Source organism: Plutella xylostella, chromosome 9 (assembly GCF_932276165.1).
Source record: "Plutella xylostella chromosome 9, ilPluXylo3.1, whole genome shotgun sequence".
Classification (NCBI taxonomy): domain Eukaryota; kingdom Metazoa; phylum Arthropoda; class Insecta; order Lepidoptera; family Plutellidae; genus Plutella; species Plutella xylostella.
In genome coordinates, this window is record NC_063989.1 from 7,374,106 (window position 1) to 7,389,931 (window position 15,826).

Genomic DNA, 15,826 nt, shown 5'->3' on the forward strand with positions numbered 1-15,826 from the left:
CTTACAATAGTTAAGTGAATAGTCAAGTATACACAGGATATAATTTTAGGAAATCATAACATTTTTTTTGACACTGACAAATCATATCAGCTGTTTAATTATTTGAGAAAAATTCAAAAACAAATATTGCCTAAACCTCTGAGCCTGAATCAAATTGTATTCACGTTTTAAATAAAGCAAAGCCAAGTCGATTGAAACTCCTTATGTCTATTAGTGCATTAACCCCGATAATTCGTTTGAGTGAGTAAATAACCTTTTTTTTATTTCTACCATACAACTTTTTTATTTTTACTATTAAACAGAGAGGGTTATTTTTTTATAATAAGTACTTAATTTTTCAGTTAGTAGGGAAGTGAGAAGTTTTTCTTCAATGGCTGGAGTAATTGAAGAAACTATTAGGAAGAAACTTGAAAGTGAACTACAGACATCGCATCTTGATATAATTAATGAGTCGTACATGCACAATGTTCCTAAAGGAGCTGACACCCATTTTAAAGTGGTTGTTGTATCGGATAAATTTGATGGACTTCCTCTAATTAAAGTAAGTTTGCCATCATTATAAACTATAAACATAAACAGTTGAGTCTGCGCTACCACTAAAGTCCAATAGCTGCAGTCACAGAACTATGTATAAGATAATACAAATACATATTTTAGTTCCCTTTTTTACCATAAAACTACAGTGTTGGTGTATGTACCACCATAGCATAATTATGTATAACACATACAAGAAGCAAGTCAATTCACCTCTCTGTCTTATACCTCGTTTACATTCAGCCGAAGTGAGCAGGGAAGTGGGCAGGGAAGGGGGCAGGGAAGTGGACAGGGCAGTGAGTAAACGCGATACTTCTCATGCCGCTGCCATTGCCACTCGCACACACTCCCCTAAATGGCGGTTTTTTGTGCGGAAGTCAAAGGATCGGCAGCGCAAGCGGCAGTGCGTGTTTACATTCAGCTCCGACGCTCAGTACCCGCCGAGCGCCTGGAGGAGGTTCACTTGTACTTAAGTTGATTGTCTAATCGGGGTTTTAATTATTTTTATCAAGAGCTAATTTCTTACGTACTATGGGTACATTCGAGTAGTAGATGTGTCTTTTGTTTCTACTACGGATAGTGATCGTTTAGGTAATTGCAACTACTGAACCGATTTTAATGCATCAGATAATGTTGTGTCGCTCCTTAGTGGTCGTTTCTTTTTTCTGCCTATACATTATTTCTCCCTATATAAAATGAGACTGCGGTCGATGTAATTATTTCGGCGTCTGCCATTGCCGACATTTGAAAGCGAAGTGAGTGGTAGGACAGTATGTAAACACACACTCCTCTCGATCCTGCTGCAGCAATATTTAGGGAATTATTGCCGGCAGCGCGAGGGGCAGCGGCAGGGGCTGAATGTAAATGGGGTATTAGAAAGTTTAAGTTATCATATCTATAACAATAATTTAATAATTCACAACAAATTAACCTTCACTCTTTCTTTTTATTACAGAGACATAGACTGGTCAATGATATTTTAAAAGAGGAGTTGAAAGGTGGTGTGCATGCCTTGTCCATAGTGGCCAAGACCCCCTCGCAATGGCAAGACAGTGATAAAGTTGTTGAGAGCAGCCCAAGCTGCAGAGGTGGATTTGGTAAATAAGTGGAAGGTAGATTAGACCCAAAAAATAGTTAGGATATTGAAATTTATAATTTATCTTGTTAAACTTATTATTGTTACCTCACATGTTTTCTGAAACTTTGTAAATGGAAAGAACTGCACATTAATAAAAACTGTAAACCAAAGTAATGAAATATAGTGATATTATACAAAATTATATTAAAGTCTTTTATCATGTAAGTGGAAACACCAGTTTTTTTATATCATTAAAATTTTACTTGAAATAAATTTATGTATTGTTATCATTGTGATTGTGAATATTATGATAGATCACACAAATGGACAGATGCAATTACAAAGATTTCAAAAGGAAGGATGCGCCTGTCAGAACATTTTCTATAATTAATTCATACTAAATTTAGACAGATTTATGAGATTTTTCTAGAACGGTTGGGCCTGTCCTTACACAATAAGTCAATGGTCAGATCCTATTTGACCCATGCCATTGTGGTGTCATCTCAAAATTCCATCCTAACTATACTCAGCTTTATCAACTGAATGAAACACACAGGACATTATTGTAAAATGTAGTAATTTAATTTTGATAACATTCACAAAATTATATAATAACTCACAATACTTATGATGTTAATGAAGATTATACTTAAAGGTATACAGATTCACAGAGATCTTGTATTGAGAATAAATTATTACAACATCTCTTAGGAATAGTCGATTGATCAATACTGGCTGATAGCATGAGAAACAGAGTTATAGTACTGTCCAACATCACTTATGTTAATAGTAACATTCGTAATGCGTATAGCCAATATGGTACATAAAGTTTTTAACACCATCACTTCAATGGTGTTAGTCACACCATCAGAGATTGAAGTTGTCCAGCCGTAGCTTGCCCTCATTCTCCGTCAAATACAACAGATCGGCCATCGTCTGCTCACAGATGGCTTCTTCTGCCTTTTCCGACATCTGTAACAATGCAAAGTACATATTATTATTACATGTTGTATGTGAAAGACAACACCAAGATTGATTCATAATTTGTCAGAAAGAGGCTATAATACATAGATTGATGAAACATGATTTAATGAATGATTTTTGCCGGAATGGCGTCAGGAGGTCGACAACAGACACGTGTGGAATAAGCATGCGGAGGCATTTGTCCAGCAGTTGGACACAGATACAGCTACATAAAAAAGGTAGATTTTAGTCTATCATTCACTCAAATAGTCCCAAAACATTTCATATCAGTACTTACAGGTCTAAACGTGTAATCTCCCAACGGAGGACACTTGAAGTTCGGTCCGAAGTTGACGCTGACTGTGATGTTCTTGTGCAGCGACACGGACGGGTAGTAGCAGCCCTCGTATATGTCCGCGAAGGCCTCTCCCTGGCACTCCCCGTTCTTGAAGAAGTATATCTTGCTGCCCGGCAGCGGCTTCAGATTGTTCAGAGATTCTTGGATGTTGTCTTTGTCTTCATAGTACAGGTGGCTTTTGAACTTCACCAGCGGCTGTTGACAGAGTAATAATACATTGGGTTTCATGTGATTGGTCATACGTAACGTTAGCGTTACGTACGTAAAACGTGTAAACGTAAAAGCACTCCTGAGTAACCATAGCCAAAAACGAGTGTAAGATGGATTTTTCATAGTAAATTTCTGTTAATAAACTGTCATAAGCACATGATCGGGAACGGTGGTCAGTATGCCTATGTATAAAAGGGCTTTTGCAAAGCAGTGGGACACTAAGGACACAAAACATCCTTGACGATAGCCAATCACCGGAATCGGATCATTACAAAGTGTCGTTTGTGTAAGAATGGATTTAAAATTTAATCGAGTATCTGCATGGCGCTCACCCGGTCCTTGTAAGTGTTGGGCAAGTAGGCGGCGGCGGCGGCGGCGGCGGGCAGCACGATCAGGAAGCCGAGCGTGTCACCCTCGCCGTAGCCCGCGCTGTAGTGCTTGCCGCGCGACTCGTGGAAACTAAGGGGTAATGGAAATTTCAATCAGATTAGTATAACGGGTGTTCAGTTTGCTAGTTTTGCAGTTTGTGGCGATACGAATACAAGGTTTGAGCGCAGTTTGACTAGCCTACTGTGTGCGTATCATGAGTATTGTCGACTTAAGACAACGGTAATTCGATAGGCGGAATTTTTATGTGTTTTATTAGTTTCTAAAGTTACCGACAGGGGCGCCGATCAAGATGACTATCGACTTGAATCTACAATACTCATGAAAGAGTTAGGGGGCATTCATAAAAGAGTTAGGGCGTCGTCTTAGGGATCGAGGCCATGACAAGCGCTCTGGGGCGTACTTGATGCAGAGGATCTCCCTCGCAGTGCAGCGTGGCAATGCTGCCAGCGTCATGGGAACCTTTGGGTCGGGTGCGTCCTGGGGCGGGCTATTTTAACTTTTTAACCGGACGAAGCATGTTTGCTGAATCATTTATGTTTTAATTATAACTTAACATAAGTAAATTCCTTTTTTAATATGTTGGTAAATTTAATATTATAAATTGTAAATCAATAAAGACCTATATTAAAGTATACTCATGATTCGCACATTGGTAAATAAACCACCGTTAGGGACGTAGGTACCGTGTGGATGTCGCAGGCATTTTGTAAGATCTCGCCGTTTACATACGGCGTCGTCAGTTTACAAACGCTCGCTGTTTTGTAATATGCCGAAGGCAAAATGTATATTGCCGTGTCATTTTATAATATGCCACAACATTTCATTCCCAATCCATACGCCGTTTACATAATGCCGCGGCAAATTGAAGAATTTAGTTCTGGTTATTACCACGCGCGGCGCTGTTGATCACAACAACAAAAATGGCGTCAAGTAGCAGTTCTGTGACTCAATAAATACTCAAAACAGTGTAAATATTACGAGTGTAGGAGCATTTTCACCAAATAATTGTGACTTTAAAGTCATTTAATATAGTGTAGGAGCAGTAAAAATGCCGTAGAGAAACGACAAAGTTTTTGAGGTTATCCGCACCTAAAAACTACTACGTTATCCATAGATCCCGGTGTACGGAGGACACAATGCAGGATATTAATTTAGAGCTTCATAAATTGTTTAGTAAAGGGTTTAGCGTTTTCCTAAGTTTAGTGCATTCGGGCACCAGTGTTTGTTTTTATCTGGAAATGCCTAGTTTTATTATTCTGTATAAATGACTACTTTTTTTATCTAAATGTATCATTTTATTAAATATTTAAACTTATGTAGTACCTGCTTAGGTACCTACTTTAGAAAACAAAAGTAAAAAGTCTTACTTGACATCCTGAAATAAAGTCAGATTTTTCCATTTGTTCAAAGTTCAAACTGTGTTTTATCATGGTCACCCTAAAATTGCAATCAACGTCGAAATAAGAACGATTGAACGAGTTATCAATATGCCTTCGGCAAATTACAAAACAGCGCGCGTTTGTAAACTGACGACACCGTTTGTAAACGGCGAGATCTTACAAAATGCCTGCGACATGGACACCGCGAACATTACAAATTAGAAGTTAAGCTCGCTTAACGGAAAGTGTATCACTTCAAAAAACTCCAAAAATGAATCATATCAATTCGCCCCTACAAATCGCTACAAAACCTATAACCACCAGCACCTACCGAGTCCCCTTCCGGCTGCGCCACGAGTAGCCGAACTTGTCGTAGCCGAGCGGCGCCTGCAGGTTGGCGTAGCGCCGGCCCCAGCCCAGCCGCGCCGCCGCGCCCTCGGGCAGCTCCTCCACGCTCGCCTCCCAGTACCAGGCGCCGCGCTGCACTCCTGCTACACGGGGACCTGTACCGCGTCCAAGATAACGAGATAAATGAACTGCTTTCTTGTACCACGAGACACACAACGACAGCTCTGTCGACCAACTGACGCCATGTTGACAACTTCGGTACTAACTGCTTTCCTGTACCACGAAACACACAAGGACAGCTCTGTCGACCAACTGCTTTCCTGTACCACGAGACACACAACGACAGCTCTGTCGACCAACGCCATAACTTCGACAAGGACAGATGTAATAATCTCTCGCTATCTCAATGTCACTGCTTTCCTGTACCACGAAACACACAACGACAGCTCTGTCGACCAACTGACGCCATGTTGACAACTCCGGTACTAACTGCTTTCCTGTACCACGAAACACACAAGGACAGCTCTGTCGACCAACTGCTTTCCTGTACCACGAGACACACAACGACAGCTCTATCGACCAACGCCATAACTTCGACAAGGACAGATGTAATAATCTCTCGCTATCTCAATGTCACTGCTTTCCTGTACCACGAAACACACAACGACAGCTCTGTCGACCAACTGACGCCATGTTGACAACTCCGGTACTAACTGCTTTCCTGTACCACGAAACACACAAGGACAGCTCTGTCGACCAACTGCTTTCCTGTACCACGAGACACACAACGACAGCTCTGTCGACCAACGCCATAACTTCGACAAAGACAGATGTAATAATCTCTCGCTATCTCAATGTCACTGCTTTCCTGTACCACGAAACACACAACGACAGCTCTGTCGACCAACTGACGCCATGTTGACAACTCCGGTACTAACTGCTTTCCTGTACCACGAAACACACAAGGACGGCTCTGTCGACCAACTGCTTTCCTGTACCACGAGACACACAACGACAGCTCTGTCGACCAACGCCATAACTTCGACAAGGACAGATGTAATAATCTCTCGCTATCTCAATGTCACTGCTTTCCTGTACCACGAAACACACAACGACAGCTCTGTCGACCAACTGACGACAGATGTAATAATCTCTCGCTATGGCAATGTAACTCAGTAGCGGTCCGCTTGTTTATATTCTTCATCTCGTTATCTCGGATGGGGTACACCTACATCAGCACTCACCGCGTGCCCTTCCGGCTGCGCCACGAGTAGCCGAACTTGTCGTAGCCGAGCGGCGCCTGCAGGTTGGCGTAGCGCCGGCCCCAGCCCAGCCGCGCCGCCGCGCCCTCGGGCAGCTCCTCCACGCTCGCCTCCCAGTACCACGCGCCTCGCTGCACACCTGGGTAAGAAGGTCAAGCTTAGAAAAGGCAAGCTACAGGCAATAACGTGAAGTGTTTATACAGGTATCCCGTTAGTCAACGGCATGGTGCACATACACTAGGGGAGAGCGGTGGGGGTTAGAGTATAGAAGCGACTGGTAGATGTACAGTATTGATTTAAGGATACGTGTATGTCATGATGAGGGCAGTTGTGCACTTTGTGCAGTAGTGTTATAAGTATCATGATATTTGCAGGAACGTCGCGCCCCGCCCCACTCACACAGTCGCTTGCACGCCGGCTTATCCGGGGTATTTAATGTCTGCGAGTTTGGAAGTGGGTTTTGCTGTCCACATCTGTAATAAACGTAGCGTGTCATCGTACGCGCTTCGGTTCGGAAGACTGACGACGACTTTCAGCTTACAACTATCACATACACGTCGAAAGATTACGGTCGCGAACAAAAGGTGGCGACTGAACTGTAACATTTTATCGTAGCGTAACGTTACGTTACACATAATTTACAGTAGTAGCTGACTACAGGGAGCCGATCCTCTGGCCCGAAAAATTATGTTACGGTGTGGCACGCCGTGAACGTTACGATACGGCCAAATACTCAAGTCAGTCGCTGCATTAACATTACTCGGCTTCTGAACCACGCACTCACCGTGTGTGGCGCGCAGCATGCAGTAGCCGCGGTCGCCGGTGGCGGCCAGCCGGTCCTCGGCCACGCGCAGCTGCGGCGCGCGGTCGTGCAGCGCGAGCAGCACGCCGCCCGGCCGCAGCGCGCGGTACAGCCAGCCCGGGATCGGCTTGCCGGATAGCTCGTTGCTCTCGTCGAACTCCTGTTGAGGGTAAGGGGGTTATACATGCTGCAGTGACGTGGTAAATGGGAACGTCTCGCAAATAAGTCGACGCAACCTAGAGAGCGCAACGTTAATCTATATTACATCTTGTCGTGCGGGATTTTACAGGTGATGTAAAATGTTATTGCAAACCGAAAGGTATCAGAATTATAATGATCGCCCAAATTCCTCAACCATAAACTCGGCAAATAACATCTAAGATTTCTATATAAAGTATGACATCAAAAACTACTCAAATTACAATCTATTTGTATTTATTCTTATATAGTACTACTCGTACATAACTACTCTACATCAATCTCTACAAGTAACTAATCTATCGACCTCACTGTGAATGCAAAGGTACCGGTATATTGTTCTCAAGGACAGTGGCAGCGTGGCGGGTGAAGCGGTGGTGGCGGTAGGAACGGGAGTGGGTTAGTGCGGGCAGGATCGACACCTTGGTAAGATATAGGTAATTATGGAAAATATAGAGGAGGAATTTTATGGGGTGGTAGGGAATGCTGGGTAAATAGGTAGCCAATAAATACAAGACTTTAGTTATCGTTATTTAAGCTGAGCACATAGCTTTTGAAAGGTCAAAGCCAGTGTGTATGCAACTCATCCATCCGTTAGTCTCACCTGAAACGATGGCTGGCTTTTTTTTTTCATTAATGTGATCTCAAAGCGATGACCATCCAATGTTTCACTGTCTTAATTGAGCCGTTTGTTATCCTTCACCAAAATTTTAATGATATTAACATCACTCAGAAGCAACTTCGACAAGGAGGCTGCAAGGCGCATCCAACTGGGTTGGGCTGCATTCGGGAAACTTCGTCACATATTCTCCTCGGCCATTCCTCAGAGCCTGAAGACAAAAGTCTTCAACCAGTGCGTCCTGCCAGTGATGACGTATGGTGCAGAGACGTGGACACTGACGGTAGGACTGGTCCACCGATTTATAGTCGCTCAGCGTGCTATGGAGAGAGCTATGCTTGGGGTTTCTCTGATGGATCGTATCAGAAATGAGGTTATCCGTCAGAGGACTAAGGTTACCGACATAGCTGTCAAAATATGCAAGCTGAAGTGGCAGTGGGCTGGTCATATCTGCCGAAGAACCGATAACCGTTGGGGTAGACGAGTTCTCGAGTGGAGACCACGAACAGGCAAACGCAGCGTGGGATGCCCTCCTGCCCGCTGGACTGACGACCTTAGGCAGGTGGCGGGTAGTGGTTGTATGAGGAAGGCCGAGGACCGATTGTTGTGGCGCTCCTTGGGAGAGGCCTATGTCCAGCAGTGGATAATTATTGGCTGATGATGAACATCACTCATTGTGAGAAACTCTATAGGTACCTAAATGAAATGTAGCCTTTAGAGTTTAGGCTTTCGCAACTGCAGAGAATGGTGGATGACTAAAAACACTCCTCACCTGTCGAAACGGCGCGTGCGGGTCAGGCTCAGCCAAGATGTACCTATACCCGTCCTTATTGAACGGGTGCTCAGTAGGGTACCCGTGGGAGGGCAGCTTCAGCGCATTGAGGTCCGCCGAGCGCCCCTTCTTGCCCTGGGGGGCGCCGGCCTCGGGCCCCACGGCGGGGCGCCGCTTGCCTTGCCGCCCCTTCACGTTGCCGCCTAGTGGTACTAGAGGAAAGAGTTGTACATAGGTGTTTAAAATGTCTGCGTGATTATCATAAGTTGCGTACGTTATAAAATAATAATTAAAAAAATAAAAAACCGACTTAAAAATTATTTTTTTAATTATTATTTTATTTTATAGTTTTTAGTTTATTTGCAATAATTTTCAATCCAAAGTAAGGTGCAAATGATACCAAAAAGTCAATACGAATCATTCAAGCCTAAACACGAAGTAGTTGCTATATACCGTTGAGGAGTTCCCCTGACTGCCTTCCGTTTCCACCATCAGATCAGCTCAAGGTCACCATCATATTTTTTTGTTATAAATTCATACCCTGTTCTTACCCCTTTACCCACCCTTGGGGGTGAGATAAAATTCTGAAAAAAAAATGGGACCACCTGGGAGCTCAACCCAATACAAAAAATAATATTTTTTAAAATCGGTTCTTAAACGGCGGAGTAATCGGTGAACATACATAAAAAAAAAAATATCCCGACGAATTGAGAACCTCCTCCTTTTTTTGAAGTCGGTTAATAAGGGCAATCTACGACATAAAAGGACCCTGAAAGATTATATAAAAAGTTATTGTAGTGGAAGCCGCGTCTCGTCAAACGCACTGAGGCTCAAAAAATCTTTATGGATAAATGCTTTGAAGGATCCCTTGAAGCCGAACAAGGACGCCTATGTACAATAACTGATTAAGATATGACAGATATCAATATCAAATTAACCTTAGCATTACTCTCTTTTTGGCCTTATTTGCTTGCTATTGCAGAGCTATTTAATTCTCGCACAGTCAATCCTGCTGCACAGTAGTAAATATAGGCTTCAAGCCATGCTACGTATATCAGCAATGAACAAATAACGGTGTCTTGTCTAGCGAAGGCTGCGAGCATCGCTTGACACTTTCCGGTTTAGTGAACTCGTATCCACGTAATTTGCATGCCCAGTGGTTAGATTAAACATTTTCCTGTGCCATATTATGTACTGAGTACTCATAATCATAAAGAAGCGGTTTATTTTATGCACGTTATAATCCAGATAAAATATTGAATTACACATAATTTAAAGGTACTTAATTTCCTTTCATATAACGATAATCATTTTTACTTACTGATTGCAAAGTCAATAAATTACCTATCTAATATTTACAGAGTCACAAGTGTGTATCTTTAATATCTTAGTAACCTACCTATATTTTTGTTTGTTTACAAAGATTCGGTCGCTTTCCTTAACAATATAGAGATTGAGCTCCGGTTATTAAGACATTAAATTTGATTATCTATTCGTATTAATACACAAATCTCTACCCATAATTATACATATACGCAAATGGGGTAAGTACCAACAATAGTTTAATGAGAAATAAAATTTTAAAAAACACAAACTAATAAAAAATCTAAGACTAGAGACTTACAGCTCATGACGATCTGTATCAAGAAGCCAGACTAACTCCGGGTGGTAATCAGATAACTTCTATTTACTATGACAAAGTCGTTGGACGAATTTCGGTCGATATGGTGTAGTCAACTACGGAGAGATAAGAATGTCGACGGCTCTTATCGATTCGAACCAAAACTGTGTTATCTGGAAATTCTTGAATTAAATTATAGGTACACGCGACGTTTCTGTCTATAAAATAGTCATAACTGTTGACTGAGCAGCACTTAAAAATAGAGATCTTCCCGTGTGTAGATAGAGCACATTTTCGTTTACACGAACATTCTGAGGAGTTCAGTCTTTCCTATAGCACGTAGGCACACCTAAGTATGAGTTATGGAGGCATCTATTGTATTATGGTTTGTAAACTGCGTACTTAGTACCTACCAATCTATTTATAGAAATGGGTGTGTAGTCGTGTCTCTAAAATCAAAACCTAGGTGGCGTGAATATTATTTAAAACAAACTTTATATAAGTAAGTAAGTACATAACAAAATAAAAACTTATTCCTAAATTAGTAACCAACAACCAACTCACCCGCCATGGAAAGGTCAAGGGTAGCCGAGGTATTGTTGCCGCGGTTGAAACGTAAAATCAATAGTCTAGATATCGCGCGAACATGTTTCACTTATGTGAGACAAACTTATCAAAAGGAAATAATAGTGACACACACAACGCGGCGAGTGTGTGTGAGTGGTCGCGTGTTTACAAACAACCGCACACAATGACGCCACGGCAGCGCGGCTCGGCCTATCACCATCTCTGCAATACTCCATCGCGTCACCTACTCACATTTATTGAGTTTTCAGACTTTGGCGACTATCCAACTTTTCAGTTCTGTTGTGCTGCGCTAAACTAATTAATTTATCGGCAACAATATTCAACCGCGAGGGTTTTCACAAAAATATCGTTCGCTTTAATAGACTGAGAGGATATGAGCCTGTTAGTAAAACAATAGCTATAAAGTACAGTTTCGTTAACTTGTACGTTTGTCAACAACATGCCATACGATGCGAAGCGTGCGACTGGTAAAGAACGCAGCTGATGTCTATTATAAATTATTCAGGCTTTATGAATATTATATGAGGTTGGCCGCCACACGGATTTCTCATGCACCTTCTTACTACAATAGGTACCTACACGTAAAACATCATAGTTTACCGTCGTAAAAACAAAAACATGTTGTAAAAATTACATAGTTAATTAAGATTTAAAGTTAGAAGGATAAATATATTTTTTTAGTTTATAGTTGATAATGTACTGTGGTTATAGACTCCTGTATCACGTTTTTTCTATTTGATCAAATCACCTGTTTTGTGAGAGTTATTTAATTTGTACTTAAAACATAATGTGAAGTTTATTACGTGAGTATTTCTAAATTTACAAGAGGACTTAAAGGTATTAAACCGAGGCAGTAGCTCAGTTGGCTCAGTCAGCTAAGTGCTCGCAGAGATTTGGTACCTACATGTCTCACATACTACATGTAGGTACATGGCAGTACTGCCCTTGTAGGGCTCTTAAAGATAAGGAAACAATCTGAGGTGGAACGTCCAGGTGGGATTATTGATTAGTTTAAAATTCAGTATTATGAGAGTTTATGCTAAATGCAAGCTCAACTAGCGCCTATTTACTATCTTATACATTATGTATATTTTAATAAGTATAAGAGTCTAAATGATAGCCTCATTTTAAGTACTTACTTGTAGCAATCCCCATGTCGGTAACTTTGAGTTGCCCCTGCTTAATCATTGCTTCGTAGTTTGGCTTGATGGCCGTCAAGTCTACGTTGTACAATCCAAACACAGGCCCAAGCAGAGCATCCTCTTCATAAATAAACAGCACCTGAATGTCCTTGATCAGAGCTCGCTGCACAGTCGCATACCAGGATTGGGTCACCCTGAAACAAATGTAACAGTCAAAGATGTGGAAAAGGATAAATTGAATATTTATGTGACAGCTTGTAAGAGTTTAAATAATATTTGAAAATAGAATTTTTACTTTTAAAATGTTTTGTAACCTTCTTTACAAGTAGGTACCGACCAGACTTATGAGAGATAACCAAAAAACATCCATACATACAGACAAATTCAGAAGCTCTTCCGTTTTTAGAAGTTAGTTTAAAATAGTAGTATTGAAGTAAACAGCATACATACAGATAGAAAAATACTTATAAACAAAAAGAATACAGATTGAATAAAACCATTATAAAATGTGTAACAATACCTTCTTGGCATGGTAGTCATTGCCTCCCAGTACTGGTCAATGTATGGAATGATCTCTCTGTCTTTACTGAACAGCAGCTTGTTGCCACCATCCTTTGAACTCTCATGTTGCAAATTTGCTATTGCAGTTAGACACATTTGCGGAAACGCTGAAAATAAGTAATGATTTAATTGGTAATTAGGACAAACATCTTGGTTTCATATTAGCTTACAATAAAACAAAACAAAAGCATTTGCTTTAGAGCTTCAATTATAGTCTTACGTGCTTGATTTTTCTTGAAAGTCTCCAAGCCGGTTGGAGAGCAGTTTTTACATATGAACAAGTAGTTGGTCATAAAAGGAACAAGCTTGCCCAACTGGTATCCAATGCAGGACTCGTGGAACCAACGGTGACATGACGCGCATAACAACTCAACAATGTTGAGATTCCTCTCCTTGCCACTGAAATAAAAGGGTGAAAGACCAAATTAAGTTTATGAATCGTAAAACGATAATACATTCGTTACTTACTAAAGAAAGACGTACCAATAGCAGGACCCTTGCTGGTCACTCGAATTTTTATTGGCTTTATAATTTTTATCAGATAAATCACCACTTTTTAGTGACTCCCCGTGAGTACTTGGATGAGCATCAGACTCATCGCCGCTTTTCACTTCCATTGCAGAGGAGGAAGACATTATAGGTATGCCTTATTTTAGAGCGATATGATTTACATGAAATGTTTATTTATTATATGCACATAATTCATAAATAAAGTGAAAGCATCATTACAAAAATACGAAAAAGCTTCGAAACGCGTTAAATAAAATATAGCGAAGCGAAACACAATGTTGCACTGTCAATTTGACAGTGTCATAGTTAATGTCAGAAGCCATATTCTGTGACGCCAGTGCAGTCTGTACAGTGCACTGTACTTAACCGGTGTATAGCTGACTTCTTCTATATATTATTATCAATTCCACAGATTAATAAGCAATGTCAAAATACTGTCAATATCAAAATACTGACGTTTTCACGTTTTTTGAATTTTGTTACTTGTTTGGTTACCCAAACTTTCGCATTTAAACATCGGTCGAGTTTAAAATATGGATTGTATATCGGCAACAGAGAAGATCACAATCGAAGAACAAACATTCCAAGACAATGTTTTATTGGAGATGATTAAAGAAATTTGTTCAGAGCCGGAGTGTTTGTCATCAAACGTTAGGGAAAAAGTAAACACAATCATCGCTGACTGCGATCTCGCCCAGTACACCGGCTTGCATAAACTAAGTACGGCCGATGAAACAACTTCTACTTTATTTGGTAAGTTTCGGAATAGAGGCATAGTAAACTTACTTATTCGTAAAATGGTCTCATGAAATTCATAAAGAATACCAAGATTACCCACTAACCATAATTTTACTGTTGAAAACCCTAGTTTCATCAGGTATTTACTGGTAGGTTATACATATTTTGCATTGTACTTCCAGGTTTCACGCACAGTGTGGGTACAGAATTAACTTATGATGAGCAAGCTGAGCTGAACCAGGCTCTTATCCAGAGGATACAGGACAAGATTCCTAAACTGACCTCTGAACTGGAACAGCTAACAGAACCTAAAGGTATGGCTCTGTAGTTATACTTAATTACTTATTGTACATATTTATGTAGGTTTTAGTTATCTTTAACTTTAATATTAAAGGACAATGGCAGCCTTCTATGGACCTCTTGTACCACTATGAAAAAGAATGCACATTAACTGCTTCATTCCAGATAGAAAGTCCCGGAAAGAACAAATAAAAGACCTACAAGAGAGCCTGGACGCTAAGTTGAAGATATTGGAGGAACAGGAGAGTGAGAAAGTGGACATCATGATGCAGTGGCTGAACCACCGAGTGCACCACATCATGAAGTATGAGGAGGATTCCACTGAGCTACTGACTGTGAAGACCAAAATTCTAGAAGTTAAATCACAGTTAGTAATCACTTTCATTATGTTCTTATTAGATTATAACTAATAATATGTGTTGTGTTTGTTACTACTATACGTTTATACTTGAAATGAAAGAGAAACTAATTATTTTCATGGTTTGGTTTATCTTTGACTGAATAGTGGTTTAAAAAGGGCAAGCATTAACATTATTCCCAAACCATAGTAGTGCAATCATAAGGAACTTTCCTTTCATTGGTTAGTTCTTTGAATTGTTACATGAACCCAAAGTTTAATTATTAAAAGTTGATAAGTAATAATAAATTATGTAAAACAAAGGTTGTTATCTGAGACCATGAGTCATCATAAAGTTATGATTTGGCATGACTGAGTTATTGTAATAATTCCACTCATATAATCGAAAATAGGAATAAAAATTACACAATGAATAACTGCTACTCATATTCATTTTCATCTCTTGTTACAGCATCCTCCATCTTCAGATACTACAGAACATATTCACGGAGACCAACCAGTCCATCAAAGCGTACCGGGAAGTTCACAAAGATATCTTGGACAGCATCAAGGAATCTGAAGAACAGATCAAGAAGTTCCAAGAAATTGTCGGCAGTGAGGAGCTTGATTGAGAAGTACTGCATCCATGATATTTGTTTATACTTTTTTAATGGAAAAGACTTATACTTGGTCCATATTAGATCAATCATTTCTTTTACAAATAATAAGGGTAAAAGGTTGTTTTGGCTCTGTTAATATGGGGTTCCAGCATTATTGTGAACTTTAAACCATACAGTTTGGGGAAAACTAAGTTACTTAGTAAATATTGTGGTACTAAAAGCTGGAATAAATGCCAGGCAGTAGGCTTCTGCTATTGCATTGGGGCCAATTTCTTCATTTTTTGGTTCCAGTTATAATTTAAATATTATGTATGAATAATGTCTTCAAATGATTAATTAGAATTACACTGTTAAACTGCTCTAACATGCCAAGCTAGTTTATTTATTTTAATAAATGTTTTAAGTTCAGTTTTGCAGTATCTTCCACTATAACATTCTCGAATTACTAACATCACCAGAAGATATACCCCCCTGCTAATAAGGTAAGGATATTTTT

General features: G+C 40.3%; 3 protein-coding genes across 5 annotated transcripts; 2 read left to right on the forward strand and 1 right to left on the reverse strand.

The window, feature by feature from the left end:
• Positions 1–86: 86 nt before the first annotated feature.
• Positions 87–1,776, forward strand: LOC105392578 (bolA-like protein DDB_G0274169). Its single transcript, XM_038122227.2, has 3 exons — positions 87–240; positions 342–541; positions 1,490–1,776. The coding sequence occupies exons 1-3, from the start codon at positions 204–206 to the stop codon at positions 1,637–1,639; spliced, it is 387 nt and encodes a 128-aa protein (XP_037978155.2). The 5' UTR covers positions 87–203; the 3' UTR covers positions 1,640–1,776.
• Positions 1,777–2,172: 396 nt separating this feature from the next.
• LOC105392585 (set1/Ash2 histone methyltransferase complex subunit ASH2) lies at positions 2,173–13,607 on the reverse strand. 3 transcript variants are annotated; one of them, XM_048623149.1, is made up of 11 exons: positions 13,309–13,607; positions 13,046–13,224; positions 12,785–12,932; positions 12,262–12,458; positions 8,914–9,125; positions 7,852–7,944; positions 7,307–7,484; positions 6,505–6,661; positions 3,476–3,602; positions 2,874–3,128; positions 2,173–2,584 (listed from the first exon to the last, which is right to left on the reverse strand). In XM_048623149.1, the coding sequence occupies exons 1-11, from the start codon at positions 13,458–13,460 to the stop codon at positions 2,480–2,482; spliced, it is 1,803 nt and encodes a 600-aa protein (XP_048479106.1). In that variant the 5' UTR covers positions 13,461–13,607; the 3' UTR covers positions 2,173–2,479. The 3 variants fall into 3 exon arrangements, with proteins under 3 accessions (XP_048479106.1, XP_037978109.2, XP_048479107.1); XM_038122181.2 differs by lacking the exon at positions 6,505–6,661 and adding an exon at positions 5,244–5,400 and having other exon boundaries at positions 13,309–13,606; XM_048623150.1 differs by lacking the exon at positions 7,852–7,944 and having other exon boundaries at positions 13,309–13,605.
• A 209-nt stretch (positions 13,608–13,816) lies between these two features.
• Positions 13,817–15,738, forward strand: LOC105392576. Its single transcript, XM_048623228.1, has 4 exons — positions 13,817–14,088; positions 14,256–14,387; positions 14,539–14,740; positions 15,183–15,738. Exons 1-4 carry the CDS (start codon positions 13,869–13,871, stop codon positions 15,340–15,342), a joined length of 714 nt encoding a protein of 237 aa, XP_048479185.1. The 5' UTR covers positions 13,817–13,868; the 3' UTR covers positions 15,343–15,738.
• Positions 15,739–15,826: the final 88 nt, after the last annotated feature.

Bases quoted from the DNA above. Each gene is read 5' to 3' on its own strand.
- LOC105392578 (XM_038122227.2), top strand. From the start codon at position 204: ATGTCTATTAGTGCATTAACCCCGATAATTCGTTTGA. The intron at 241-341 runs GTGAGTAAATAA...TTAATTTTTCAG, and splicing joins AACCCCGATAATTCGTTTGA to TTAGTAGGGAAGTGAGAAGT. The intron at 542-1,489 runs GTAAGTTTGCCA...TTTTTATTACAG, and splicing joins ATGGACTTCCTCTAATTAAA to AGACATAGACTGGTCAATGA.
- LOC105392576 (XM_048623228.1), top strand. From the start codon at position 13,869: ATGGATTGTATATCGGCAACAGAGAAGATCACAATCGAAGAACAAACA. The intron at 14,388-14,538 runs GTATGGCTCTGT...GCTTCATTCCAG, and splicing joins ACAGCTAACAGAACCTAAAG to ATAGAAAGTCCCGGAAAGAA. The intron at 14,741-15,182 runs GTTAGTAATCAC...CTCTTGTTACAG, and splicing joins ATTCTAGAAGTTAAATCACA to CATCCTCCATCTTCAGATAC.
- LOC105392585 (XM_048623149.1), bottom strand. From the start codon at position 13,460: ATGTCTTCCTCCTCTGCAATGGAAGTGAAAAGCGGCGATGAGTCTGAT. The intron at 12,459-12,784 runs GTATTGTTACAC...CATTTGTTTCAG, and splicing joins ATGACTACCATGCCAAGAAG to GGTGACCCAATCCTGGTATG. The intron at 6,662-7,306 runs GTGAGTGCGTGG...CTTCTTACCCAG, and splicing joins CATGCTGCGCGCCACACACG to GTGTGCAGCGAGGCGCGTGG.